General features: G+C 38.2%; 1 protein-coding gene across 2 annotated transcripts in view; it reads left to right on the forward strand.

Moving 5' to 3' along the window:
- The first annotated feature begins 554 nt into the window (after positions 1-554).
- The window catches only part of CCDC77 (coiled-coil domain containing 77), a 39,770-nt gene continuing 26,238 nt past the window's right edge, over positions 555-14,086 (forward strand). The window contains exons 1-8 of one of the 2 annotated variants that reach the window (XM_072654082.1): positions 555-702; positions 1,837-1,894; positions 8,704-8,932; positions 9,539-9,681; positions 10,571-10,667; positions 11,782-11,848; positions 12,636-12,724; positions 13,613-13,761. In XM_072654082.1, coding sequence (XP_072510183.1) covers positions 1,854-1,894; positions 8,704-8,932; positions 9,539-9,681; positions 10,571-10,667; positions 11,782-11,848; positions 12,636-12,724; positions 13,613-13,761 — 815 coding nt within the window. In that variant the 5' untranslated portion in view covers positions 555-702; positions 1,837-1,853. The remainder of the gene's footprint in view (positions 703-1,836; positions 1,895-8,703; positions 8,933-9,538; positions 9,682-10,570; positions 10,668-11,781; positions 11,849-12,635; positions 12,725-13,612; positions 13,762-14,086) is intronic. The other variant, XM_072654083.1, reaches the window with a different exon arrangement.

A 14,086-nucleotide genomic window follows, 5' to 3' on the forward strand; every position in this document is an offset into this window, starting at 1 on the left:
TGTCAGACTAAAATGAGATAATAGATGTAAAGAGTTTGCAAACTTTAAAGCAGTAGGTTAATTCATTATGAGGCATAGGAGGGAAACTTTTATGGAGAAAACCCCCAGCATGTTGGGTGGACCTCATATGGCTTATTTGTGAAAAGAGATGGATGAGAACATTCCATTATCAACAGACGTGGATGGGTGCGCTTTATTGTGCGTAAGAGAAAAATGGGAATGTTTGTAAGGATTTGAGTAGAGAAAACAGTAATGCCTGTATTGCTGTTTAGGGAAAGAAAGTAGTTTGGTTAATTTTATCCAGGTGCACTCTAGAACTGGAGTGAGCTCATTGGGTGAACTAGCAGCCAGCTAGTAGTTTGCAGAAGGCAAAAACTCCAGACTGTGAGAAGAGAGAACTACATTTCCCAGTGATCTTTGCGGAAGTAAGCTGATAGAGGTGAAATGTCTTGTGGGACTTGGAGGAAAGACGTGCCTGAAATTCACCGCGCCCTAATCCATTTTTCCATTGGTCGAGAATCCGAAGAGCTTTGTAACCCTTAAGGTGATTGGTCGGTTTCTGTGGCGCCATGTTTCCCTCTCGTTCAAGTTATTTCCGTTGAGACAGCGGACTCTGACAAGTCGTAGTTTGTTTTGAGTGTGGCATCGCACAGATCCCGGAAGACTGAGGGAGACGTTGCTGGCCTCGGTTCGGACGATCCGGTGAGGGGAAGAGGTCTCGTGTTGGGGCCTGAATCCCGGGAGGGAGGACAAGGGTGGCCCCGGGGGAGGATCGTCGGACCCCGGATCAGCGTCCGCTCCCCCGTTTTACAGATGAGGCAGCTGAGGTCCAGAGAGGACACCTGACTTGTTGTAGATCACACAGATTAGAATTCGAACCCAGGCCCCAGGTCCCGTCACCACCCCAAGCTGCGAAAAAGTCAGAAGGATCTGTGGGGTCCACCCAGGAAAGGCGGGGGGACAGCAGGAAGCCTCGCAGGCCGCCCTTGTCCGGGAATCCTGGTGTTTGTAAACGAATCTAGGACGGGACCTTGTGCACCCGGAGCCTGATCTCTAGTGGTTCCGGGTTCACAGCCCCTCTGATTTTCTGCTCCGTGCAGCCAGTTGTGAGCCGTCTCCGAGAAGGAAAATGAAATAAAAGTCCGGCCCTGCCCTCCGGGGGCGTGCGTACCTTTCAGTCGGGGAGACGGGATGTGTAGACGCGGAACTGTGTCAGGTGGAAAGGAGCGGTCCGGTCCGGTCCGGTCCGCGTACAGGGCTTGGAGTGACTGAGAGCCCTGCGGTGCCGCTCGTCCCCACGGGTCCCCGGAGCCGCAGTGTTCTGATGCAAAGGAAGAGATTCATGTGCACAACCTCCTGAACGTTATTGACTCTGAAGCAGATGAAGAGCTCTATTAATAATGAAAAATTTGGGTGCCACTATCAAGCCTTTGTTACTTATCTTTCCTAGGAGGGAGAAGGCAACCCCGAAAAAACCCCATTGTTTAAATGCTGTCTCCATGGCACACAGTTCATTCATCAGCTATATAATTAATAACCATTTTATTGATTTCCTGCTAGAAATAGAAAGAAAAACATTAATTGACCAGATTCTGTTGAGAAGAGAAATGTAATTCTCTTGATTCAGTTTTCTAATTGAAATACTGCATATTCTGAGATCAGTTTGAAAGCAGAGTTTCCTGAGAATTCAATCTAGTGGTAGGGTTTCAAAACGGATGGCCATGTTGGGTATAGTGATGCTGCTGGGGAAATTACTAATGATGAGGAGGTGATAGAAATTTTGTACCGCGCAATTTCTTTTATGCTCACCTCTTCTGAACTTTGTTTCTTTGGTAGGTGCTGGAGAAAGCAGTATGTACCACTATACCCCACCCTCTACTCCTGTCTCCAAAAAGTAAGAAGCTTTTGCATTTTAAAGGGTTTAAGACAAGTCACATTAGCTCTAACCTTTGTCCAAAATAACATCTTTCTTATGGCAGCTGGAGGGATATATATTTCTTGAAATTGTATTGGAAGGAACCTTATGTATTGGGAGAGAGAGATAAGGTATTAGAGCCCAAAAAGAGTTGTGATCATTTTTAGGGTGATTCTTTTAACTCACATATTTTGTTTTTTCCTACTTCTCACTTTTACAGTATGGTTATGGCAAGTGAGAATTGCACATAGAAAATTGAAATTTCTGGAATTAATTATAGCAATTCCTATTTATGTAGAATTTACAATAAAATAACTTAGGATATTGATACTACTGGCTATTAACCAAACCTTGGTAGTACTGGGATACAAATTGTTTATAGATTTAGCTTTGTCAACTGTATCTGTAGTAATAACTCACAATTATATAGAACTTTTAAGTTTTACAATTAACTTTCCTCCACAACAGCCATTTGAGATGAATATTTCAGGTACTTCCAACAGTGTCAGAGCCAGGATTTAAGCCCAGGCTTCCTGACTACAGATGCAGAGCTCTTTCTGATACACCACATCCCTTTCTTGTTGTAAAAATGGGAATTTTAATCTTGGTTTTGCCATAGGCTAGTTATATACAATTCTTACCCACTCTTTTAACCTCCATCTATAGCTCCTGAATCTGCAAAATGTCAGCAATATTTTAATACAAATTTGTTTCCCAGAGCTGTTATTAGGTAGCTGGAGGTGATGATATATTTTGAAAACACAAAATTTATTTAAAAGGATAATTCCTGCCTTTTAAATAATGTTAAAAGATTGCTTCCTCTCTCATATTTATTTTACTGACTTCTACGTATTCTTAAATGTTTTAGGGGATAATAACAACAAAAAATATTTGTCTGAAGCCATCACTTCCTTTCCCTCCATTTGAGTTATGATCTACTTCTTTACACATCTTTGCATAGGAGATTATGGTCCTAAACTGGCAAGCTTTGAGTATAAAATGAATCTGCCAAACTTTTATGTTTTGACATGCTATAAAGGTGTGGAAATTTTGTGGAAATGAATGTTGAAAACTAAAAATAAATAAACATAAAAAAAAGAGTAGATACATTTCAGGGGAACATCTCCCTAATTTAATGTCAATTCTAGGCAGGAGTAGATTGTCAGCTGACATCCAGCCAGGCTTAAATCTGCCAGTTGTTAGTGGGGAGATTGAGTCAGGAGAATCCTACCTAAGCCCAGGCTGAACAGCTGCTGTCCCAACCTTCCCATGAGATCACCCCTTTGCACTTCATACCAGCATCTCACAGGCTCGCTGGCATCATGGATCAGTGGCTCAGATAGTCTTTCTTGCTATCCACACCTGGAGTTAGACTCAGAATAACAGTCAGTTAATAGTCCCATAAAATCTTAAAATAGCAACCTCCAGTAATCGGTTTCACATATGACTATAATTTCACATTGTCTGAGGAACTTGCATACCTTTCTATACATCTCTAGTTCCTGATTAAATAACAATCATAAAATTAAATTTACTATTAAAACCATAAGTTATAGCTCTAATAGATTTACATCCATTTCCCAATCTACTCTGTCCTTTTCTAACCATGCTCAACCTGAAAGAATGAACTGCACATATGGATAAGTTCAAACACCAGCTTCAATTTATGTTCATGAAATGAATTTGGATCAAAAGAGAAACATTTAACTTTTCCATCAATGCAAAATATTACCCGAGGTTACCTGCCTCTAAGAAACTACATTGAAATTCTTTTCCCCAAATTGAAGATGTCTCTGATTTAGTCTCAATAATTTGATTCAGTCAATTGTTTTAATACTAATTGCTTTTATGTCATTTTGTAATAGGTAAAGACCTTATTCCAAGTTGAGACCTTTGTCCCTTACTCCAAAAGAGTTTTAGTCCCATTTGTCTAAAAGTGCCCTGGAAAGCCTCACCTTGAAAGCTCCTTGGATTTCTCTACTTGATCTGGCTCTCTAGAGGCCCATAAACTTTTCCTTATCATTATGTCCAAATCTCTGTTCTATTTCCTGTCTTTGATCCTATTAATCCAAAACTCCAGGTTATTGGTCACTCCCATCAAGACCATCCCTGGAACCCCCAGACCACCTGGGGACACCCCCAGACTCCTTCCTTAGCCTCTCTGTAGATAAGATAACAAACTTTGACCTTCTTTAGCTGAGCAGAACCCAATGTGTCACTATTTTTGGGTCCCAAGCATCCCCAACCTCAACAATTCCATACAATTACAGTTAACTTTAAATCCCAGTCTTGCTCTGTGGAACAATGATACAACATTACATTTATACTTTGGTTTCCTTTCCTTTATCTAATTATTCCTATAACATTCAGAAAGAATGTCCCATTCTCACCAGAGTACCCTTCTACCCAATTAAATTAAAACAGCAAGATTCCACTACTTGCCTTGTGCTTACATCTTAAACTATCTGCTTTGATTATAGAAACATGCCATGAAGATGAAAAGCAAGGACCTAATTAGATATCATCTCCACTTTATAGTTAGACTCAGAAATAGTCAAGTGGGAAAACATTCCTTTTCAAAACACAGTGGGGAAACTGAGCCAGAAGGATCTCATCCCAGGCTGACAGGATTGTCTCCTGAAGCAAACATCTGCCTGTAAGTCACATTCCTCTCTGAGTATGGTCCCAGAGGCTTATACATTAGATGGCAGATTTCACTAATCAAAAATTTTACCAGGATTCACATCTTAAATCTTAAATTTGCCCTAAAAACCAATCACTAGAGATTATCACCAACACAGATTCCTTGTTTAGGAACTCCATATACAGTTTACACTTTTCATAAGAGATTACAACTTTAACAAAGCAAGACACTACACCACTTGGGTGAAGATTTTAGGTTTTTCAAGTCTTAGGGCCCCAGGATGGGACTGGCACCCCTGCTTTCCTTTGACAATAGGAAAGAGTTATGTCTTTTCTTTGAGCAGTTCTGAGTTGAGATTAGGTCTTAAGAAGTTCTTCTGTAATGACTGGACTTCAAAAGGAAAGGGGGATGGGACCAGGAGTCTTTTTTGTCTTAAAATTATCACAGAACTTCCTAGAGCCTTAAAATTCCTGGTCTCCCTTACCTTGTCCCTCATCTTCTAAACCCCATTAAACCTTTAGTTATTACAACAAATTAGCTTAAAATATAAATTTGGTAGGTCTTTCAAAAGTCATACAAAAGAGTTTACAAAGCATTTCTTCATACAACAAATATCTTCCTCTTTTAAGAACAGTTAACAATTTATCACAAAAACAATTTATCACAAAACCCTCATGATCCTAATTGACAAAAATTACAAGATCTAAACCCAAGGCTTTTGCATATTTGCTCCTAAGCTTCCTTTTACAAACATACTTTTGTAAATGCTTGATTCATAGCAAAAAACAATTTTAGTTAAAACTTCCTTCTTAACAGCAGAAATAAACTTTTTAATATACTTAATACATTCTTAGATGGAACAGGTTGGAAATATATAAATATATATGTATTTTTTAACCAATTATATATATAAATATATACGTATATATTTATAACCATGTATAAATATATACATATGTATTTTTAACCAATTCATCATTAATTTAACAATGCCATTCCTAATATAATAATATTTGGATTTACTTAAAAATTTAAACTATTTAAGTTTACCTAAAACTTAAAATTGGCCATTACTCATTTAGGTAAATGGATTTCCACATCACCTTGCACAGTAATTCATCTCTCTTCCACCACATGGGCACACTCTATCACTTGATCAGATAGAGTCATCTCAAATTTGATTGAGCTATTATCAAATCAAGTTACACGATTTTTCTATCTTCTTAAAATACTTCTTCACACCCTCACCACTTACTGAAACCATCTGAAACTGACACAAAGGTGCAGAACAACTATCTAGCGACAGGAGGGGTTTGAAAAATCCCCATTTGTTCCCAAACCTCTGCGCTCTGCCTTCCATATTTTCAATCAAATCTTTATTCGTCTTTCCAAATCTCTCAATCCCATTACTCAGATTATCCAGATTTCCTTTACTTTTTAATCATAAGATAGCTTATAAATTATTACTTTTTATTTAAGTTCAATCTAAATAACCTTTCTTCTTTAGGTGAGGCAGGAAATGGTTAAATGCTGGTTAGCCTGCCTTTCTTTGGTCTGAGAGAAAAAGAGAAATTCCCTCCCTCCTTTTTTTCCCACTTCTTTCAAGCCTTTTGATCACACAGTACCCATGCTCCTCTCATTTCTACCTGCTTACACTTTCTCACCTTTCCTTCTGCTGGGCTCTGATTAAAGCCCCTTTATTTCTTTCTACTCCTGACTTGACACTCCTCCTACATTCTTTTACTTGCTCTTACCAGTTATATAAATTAAACAGTAAAATAATTTTTCTCTTCCTCTCTCTCCTTCCCTGTCCCTCTGCTCCTCTGAAAAATGATCTGGGAGGGTTGAAGAAGGGAGCTGACTTGGCATTTCAAGGACAGTCCAGCTCAGCCTTTCTGCTGTTGCTGGTTGGGTGGATAAATTTATAGTCTTACAAAGTGTCAGATAAAACACAGACCAGACTTTCATTCACACTGAAATATTAACACAACATATACAGACAAGACATTTGACAAAACATTAAAGAGTGTACATATTGGGTTTAAATTTTGGCAAACCCAGTCCTCAGAGGGTCTGTACTTTGGCCAGAAGACATTTCCTCCAAGCTGAGTGCCTACCCAGAGTAAGCAACAATACTTGATCATTTTCTTCTTATCTTTTCCCTGATACTTTGACAATTCCCAATTACTAAGCCTATTACCGAAAGGACTGTCTAGTGGGACTTTCAGAAGACTATTGTCCAGAGTTTTGGAGAGAGACTCTTTTTTTTTGCTAGACTTAGACTGAATTCTCCCCATGGCTCACAAGTTCTTGCTCTCTCTTTTCTTGAAAAAGAAGCTCACCAGTCTTGCCTAGGGAGCAGGAGGAGACTCACAAGGCTTGCCCTTCTAGAAAGGCTCTCAGATCTTGTCTCAGCCTTAACTCTATGGTCACCCAGGGGCTCACTCATCTTGCCCTCTAAGAGGAACCCCTCCCCACCCCATTCTTGCTTACCTGGGTCTGTGCGTGCAAACTTATGTGACCTTCTTGTTCAGTCTCTCCTCCTTGGGCATTCTACTTTCGTTTTTACCTCTCAAGATCGTCTCTCTTCAGTCCATTCCTTAAAACTGAAAGGAAACCCCCAAACCATTTCAGGACTGCTGGCAAGTGGCTGGCAGGCTCCTGTCCTAGGACTGGCTGGGAGCCCCTCCCCCAAATAAGGGAGAATTCCGGATGAGTCCCCAAAACTGGTACAGTTCTTGAGACCCCTGAAAATAATTGATCAGAGACCTGTCTTAAGAAAGGTAAAAAGGAGTTTATTGCTTTCACATGAGAAATGGTATTACCCCCACCCCCCTTGTTGCACTAATAGTGCTGGCCAGGAAGTACAGAAAGCAAGGTCTATTATACCCGAATGGGAGCTCCCCCTCCCTAAACCCCTTCTCCTTATCCCATTGGCTAGGCTTCAAGGGGGTACAGTCTATTCACAGAACTCTTCCCCAGCAACAAAGAACACACAAACTTGGTGCAAAGTTTTGCAGGGGTAACCAGTTTAGGTTGAGGGGAGGGGTAGGGCATATGCTATTCTTTTTCCTACTAAGTGCCTGAAACAAGGACAGGACGAAGGGGAAGTTGGGCACAGTACAAGGTATGTTACAAAGCAAGCTTCTCTACAAGGTCAGCTAGCTGCAGGTGTAGTTTTTCAAGGGAGTATGTTTCAACAGTACAAGAAACAATTAACTCTTTGAGGAGGCTTCACTTCTGAGAGATCATGTCTCACAGTGACCCTGGGTAAGTCACTTAACTCTCTGCCTGATTTCTTCATCTGTATAATGAGCTGGAGAAAGAAATGGCAAAGCACTCCAGTGTCTTTGCCAAGAAAACCCTAAATGTAGTTATAAAGAGTTGGATGTGACTAAAAACAACTGAACAACAACAAATTCAAGGAAACAGAGATAAAGGATAATAACTCGAGGGTATGACTTTCACATAAAAGTTGTTTATTGCTAAAGGAGACTGAGCATGTTTGTACACAGCAGAACTGGGGTCAGAATTTCATTTTGTTTAATGCTTACTATGGGCCACTCACTATACTTTATTGAAAATGAAATGAAAAATATGTTCAGGGAGAAAAGAGAAGATGGGGTCAACAGTACAAGGGGAGGCATTGACCTTGGCAAGGAAAGGAGTTGCTTCTTTATCTGAGACTGAAGGAAAGAAGAGGGAATCATGAAGAGAGCTTTTTAATTCTAATTCTGATTTGTAGGTGTTGATTAGGGAACAAGAAGGAGTCTGTGATAGATGTCCTCTATAACTTTTTTAATGATATCAGTATTTTACTTTCAACTTCTATAAATATTATTTTAGATCCATAGCCAAAACAAATTATCTTAAAAAAACTCACCTGTTTTAAAAGAAAAGTTTTAAGCGTGTTTTTGAAATGTGATTAAAAGTGATAGCTCAGGTAGAGTTGCATGATACCGAATTTAAATATTATTCAACACAAGATTTGTTTGGACTTGTTATTCATACCACCTGGTGTATATATAGTATAATCATATCTCTGTAACTTTGTGAATAAATTAGAATCTAAGTAAACCAAATTCTTAGGATTCCATAAATATTAACAAGCTTCAGTTTTGACTTCTCTGATGATTTCATTTAGGTTACCAACCTCTCAGAGCCCTTCTAAGCACTGTGCTGTTTCTGGGACAAGATCTCCTAGAGATTCAGAGGAATCAACCCCCCTTCCCTCCATTACTGAACGCCTAAATTTCATCTGCCCATCCAAAGAACTGTTGGAATATTACCAAAGAAAGATACTTGAGTTTGATGAACAAAATGAAGAACTATTGAGAAAACTGGAAAAATATTCCCACATATACAAGGACCAGGTAAGAAAAAACAACGTAGTCCTCATTCTAATCTTTCTCACTAAGTTTTTTTTTTTAATTAAAATTAGAATATAGATACCTGGAGGAAGTATAACCTTGTGTCCAGAATAGGTAGCTATAAAGAATGTTGTATTAAAACATCTTAATCATACGAAATCCTGGGGTATATACTTCCCATAGTCTATACCCCTCCAGTGGGAGATGGTGCTAAAAGGTTTTATGTAATATTCTGAATTTAGCACATTGTTGATATGACCGTTGTATGGAGCAAATTTAATTTAAGTGTTCCCTCACATATTTTGTGCCAGCTGGTACAAATAACTCAGGTCTACGTTCCTATTAGAATATTCTGTATTGATAACTACATCTCAAAACACTCTTTCAGAAACTGGCTTTCAGCACCCTGTGACATGGTGGCTAATTGACTTACTGTAGTCTCATAAGTCATCCCCACAACACTTAAATATTATGAAGCTTTTTATACTCTGAAACTGTATTGAATGTTACTATATGAACTAGATAGGGCTATATTTAGGAAATATCCAGTCTGAGGCTCAGGATCATTTCACCTGCCTTTTTTTTTTTTTTTTTTTTTTTTTTGGGTAGCACAAACTGGAGTTGGAAATCCAGCAGAGGGAGGAAGAGATTGCTGAGTTACAGAAAGCCCTAAGTGATATGCAGATCTACCTCTTCCAGGAACGCGAGCATGTGTTACGCCTCTACTCAGAAAATGACCGATTAAAAATCAAGTACTGAGCAGAAAAGGGGGATCTATCCTAGAATTCAGAATTAGAAGGCCTGGAAATCATGTAGTTCAACCCCCTCTTTTTATAGATGAGAAAACAGGCCCAGAAAGTTTAAATGAATTGCCCAAGGTTACACAAGTAGGAATTTGAACCCAGAGCTTCTGTTTCTCAATCTAGCACACTTTTCACTCTGCTGGGATCTGGCGAGGGGAGATTTCAAATATGTGCTGGATAAAAACAAATTTTTTTTTATTCTTTCTAGTCATACTGTATAATATTGCTTTTACTGATTTAAAAGGAAAAAAATTCTATGTACAAATCCCTTTTACTTTCCTGTGGCAGCTAAGAAAACATTTCTAACTTTTTCCCTCTGAACCCCCATGCTCTGTTATCTGAACTTTTATGAGATTAGAGCTGAAACTTTATTAGTGGCCTCACATACTTACTAGCTGTGTGACCCTGGGCAAGTCACTTAACTCCAATTGCCTCCACCACCACTACACCACTCCCCCCCCAAAAAAGAAAGGAATATAGGAATATAGTGATACTATTTATAGTAGATCATTAAATTTGGAATCAGGAGACCTAGGTTCATAGCCAGACTCTAACACTTACAAGCAGTGTGACTGGGAAAGTCAACTTTTCTGAGCGTCAGTTTTCTGATTATAAAATTGAAGATGATAATTCCTACACAACCTTCTTCATTAGTTAATTGTGGTGAAGAGATTTCTTTGTAAATTTTAATACAGAATATAAATGTGAATAGTTATTATTTCTCACAGTCCTATAGAAACAGGCTGACTGTTTCTTTCTGCAAGACAGAATGCCCATAAAATGGAAAGGGGTATATGTTTTTGGAACAATTATTGATAATATTCTCTGGTGATTATAGGGAACTAGAAGACAGAAAAAAAATTCAGCATCTCTTGACTTTAGTGGGAACAGATTCTAGAGAAGTAACTTATTTTCACAAGGAGCCTCTACACAAAGTAAGTGATTATTTTGACAGCCTGATCCATAAGATTTTTTTTTAGTGAGGGATGGCACTCAAGGTTACAGAAATAACCTAGGGCAATCAAACAGTTGTGATCAAAATCTGTTGTGGGTAGAACTGGATAGAGAATCCAGTGCAAATACCCTTAATCCTCGTTTTTATAATAGCTGTGTTTTTGACATAAGTAATTCATGCGACAAATATTTATTGAGCAACTACTTTGGTAAGGCACTATGCAGATTGTTTTGTCAGGTATAAAGAACAAGATAATCTTTGCCTTAATGAGATTTATAGTCCATTAAGCTAGGAGCTATTAACATATGCACACATGTAATACAACATAGAATATGAAAGTATAATAAGAGTCAGGGTAGATCATAAGGAGGAAAAATTACTCTTGGCTAGGGGAATCAGATAAAATTTCATGACAGAAGTGTCATTTGAATTGGGCCTTGAATGAAGGGTAAAAATTGGATATTTTCACTTGTAAGAGAAGAGTATTCCAGATATAATCTAAATGTTCAAAAACATGGATATAATCTAAGTGTTTTTTTTTAAACTTATGTTTTTTTTACAGATTTATTTTATAGTCATTTTTTTCTCTTTTGGGACTCTTTACCTGGCCAGTGTTAAGGGTAAAATTCCTTTTGTTCTTTGAGTAGGGAATTTAGAAACTGAGGAGAATTTATCTCTGCTGGTAAGTTTTTGGTCATGGCATGTTAGTTTATGTACCAGATGGATTTTAAAGTTCATTAGAGTAGGAAATCATCCTCTAGTGACATTTTGGCCATGTGGTAGCTGGATGCCATGTGGAACCAGCAAGAACTCTTTCTTTCAAAGATTAAGAAAGATTAAGATCTTGGCCCACAAAGAAAATAAATGGCTTGCCTGAGCTCAGGATGAATGAAGTCCATACTTTGGTATAAAAGGAAGTATAAACCTGAAGCCTTAATTCCTCTGCTTTGCCCATGGAGTCTCATGCTTAATTTAGTTTCTAAATCTGTGTACAACGTGGTGAATGTGCTGTGGGGATGATGTTTGACCTTAGGGGTACAAGTTGAAAAGTGAAATGTTTTCTCTAAAGGGAATGTCGTTTTTGGTTCTTTCAGGTCACTGTTCCCCAAAAGACTGTTCATTTCAAGCAGCCACATGAACAACAGTCCATTTCTAAAGCAGGTACCAATGAGCAGACTTTTTTCCTTTGGGATCCAAACAGCTGAGTAAACATTTAAAAAAATACTTGTACAATAATAGTTTTTAAAATTTTATTTCTTTATTTTTTTGTGAGACAATTGGGGTTAATTGTGTGCCCAAGGTCACACAGCTAGCAAGTGTTAAGTGTCTAAGGCTGAATTTGAATTCAGGTCCTCCTTACTCCAGGACCAGTGTTCTATCCATTGTGCCACTTAGCTGCCCCTTTACAAAAATAGTTGGTACTGATAATGATGACCTATTGGTGCTCTTAAGATTCTGAACAGCTTTGTAAGCAATTGAAGAAAGATTCAGTTATTTTCAATGTGGTTAGTATTGTATATTATATAATATTTCTTTTGAAAATTAGTTATGCAAATGTTATGTGCGTGTGTGTGTGTGCGCATATGTGGCAGCTCTGTTTACCAGATTGTTTAATTAATATGAATATTCTCAAACAACCTGGATAAACAGAAATTACTAAGAAAATAGATTCATCTCAGAAGGAGTACCCTGCAACTCAGTGCAGTGTTTCGTAATGAAATAGGCATTGTTAATCAGGAGTCATCCCCCAGAGTTCCTTACTATGTTTTTAGGAGAAAAATACTGTGGTTGCTGTAAAATTTTCTTTTCTCTCCTTTTTCTACTAGACTCTTTTCTGACATCAGACTGAGCCCCTCTGCTTTTCCCTGCTAGAATAAAATGGGTAACTGCCTATCTGGAAGAAATGCCAAATAAATTATTTTCCCAACTAACCTTTTTTCTGCTGCAGGTACTAAAAGAAACTTAGGAAGATCAATAAAAGAGACCCAAGAAAGTCCTGAGAAATACCAAAGAGACAATCAGACACTTGTGCTGCAGGTAGAGAATATCTGTTGGCAAACAATGACAACTTCTAACTTCCACATCATTAAATTTTTGTAATATTTTAGGTACCCACTTACCACATACAGTTCTCTACTGTTTACTCTAAGATTAAATATAACAGACATAATTTAAACATTTCAAAATTCCTGCTTCCTGACTGTATAAAGTCCTTCTTTGGGGTCCTCTATATTCTTAGCCAACATTAAGTATGAAATTCCTTTGTTATTGGGATAGGGCTTGTAGAGACTGAGAGGAATATCCTTCCTGCCAAATTTTCATACATGACACATCCACTGTGTAACAGGTTTTGAAGTTCCTTAAAATAGTGACTCTTCTTCCAATGATACTTTGACCATTTGGGAACTGAATGCCACATGGAACCAGGATTCTTTTTCTGATTACATTGGAAATCCTGGCCCTATGAATGTAATCCAATTGTTTAAGTAATATTTTCTAGCTATAGGTAATGACTACAGTTGGACTTGACAGCAAGATCTGGAGAGAGGAGTCATGTAATTATTTGGTTGTGAGGTGACTGTTCTCAACCAAAAAAACTAAGGAAAGATTCTCTATATTCCCTACCTAGCAAGAGGGCTCTTAGCTCAGTCCCCACAAGGGAATACTAGAACCAAAGGATTAGGAAAAAGTCACTGGATCTTCCAATAATACTGTCTAAACCAATTGTGTAGAGTTGATTATTTCGTTATGTAGTCTGGCCCCAATAAAGACAATGTAAAGAAAGATCTGTTTAACATTTTTTGCTATTTTGTTAATGTTGCTACTGATGGTTAATTTTTCTAGAAAAAGATTTAGCATCCATCCCTGTGACTACTTGTAAAGGGGAGTAGAATTGGGTACTTTACCTCTTGCTGATCTGTCTAGGTAGAAGCACTGCAAGCTCAGCTTGAAGAGCAGACAAAGCTTGCTAGAAACCAGGTTGAAGGGCTTTTAGAAGACCGACGCATCTATATGGAAGAAGCCCGGGTTCAGCATGAGAGAAACCAGGAGAGGATCAAAGTGCTGACAAACAAGTGAGCGCCTAGGAAAGGCTCTACTTCTGTCTTATTTTCTCTGAATAGTTTAAAATTAAATGATTTTATACTTTCTGCTGTATTTTTGTTATGATGATTATTGTTACTTTACTGTAATAAAGAATCACAGAACTAGGAATTTCAGAAGGTCATTTTAGCATCATAGATTTAGAGCTGAAAGAGATTTTCAACATACACTAGTCCATGCTTCTGCCTTAGCTCCTTAACATGTGTGAAGGGAGAGAAAATCATGCAGCTACTTTGAATGGCTCTGTTACAGGTCTATGTTATACAACCTCAACTGTGCCCTCACTGCTTCTAGCTA

The sequence above is a fragment of the Notamacropus eugenii genome, chromosome 3, assembly GCF_028372415.1.
Source record: "Notamacropus eugenii isolate mMacEug1 chromosome 3, mMacEug1.pri_v2, whole genome shotgun sequence".
Taxonomy (NCBI): domain Eukaryota; kingdom Metazoa; phylum Chordata; class Mammalia; order Diprotodontia; family Macropodidae; genus Notamacropus; species Notamacropus eugenii.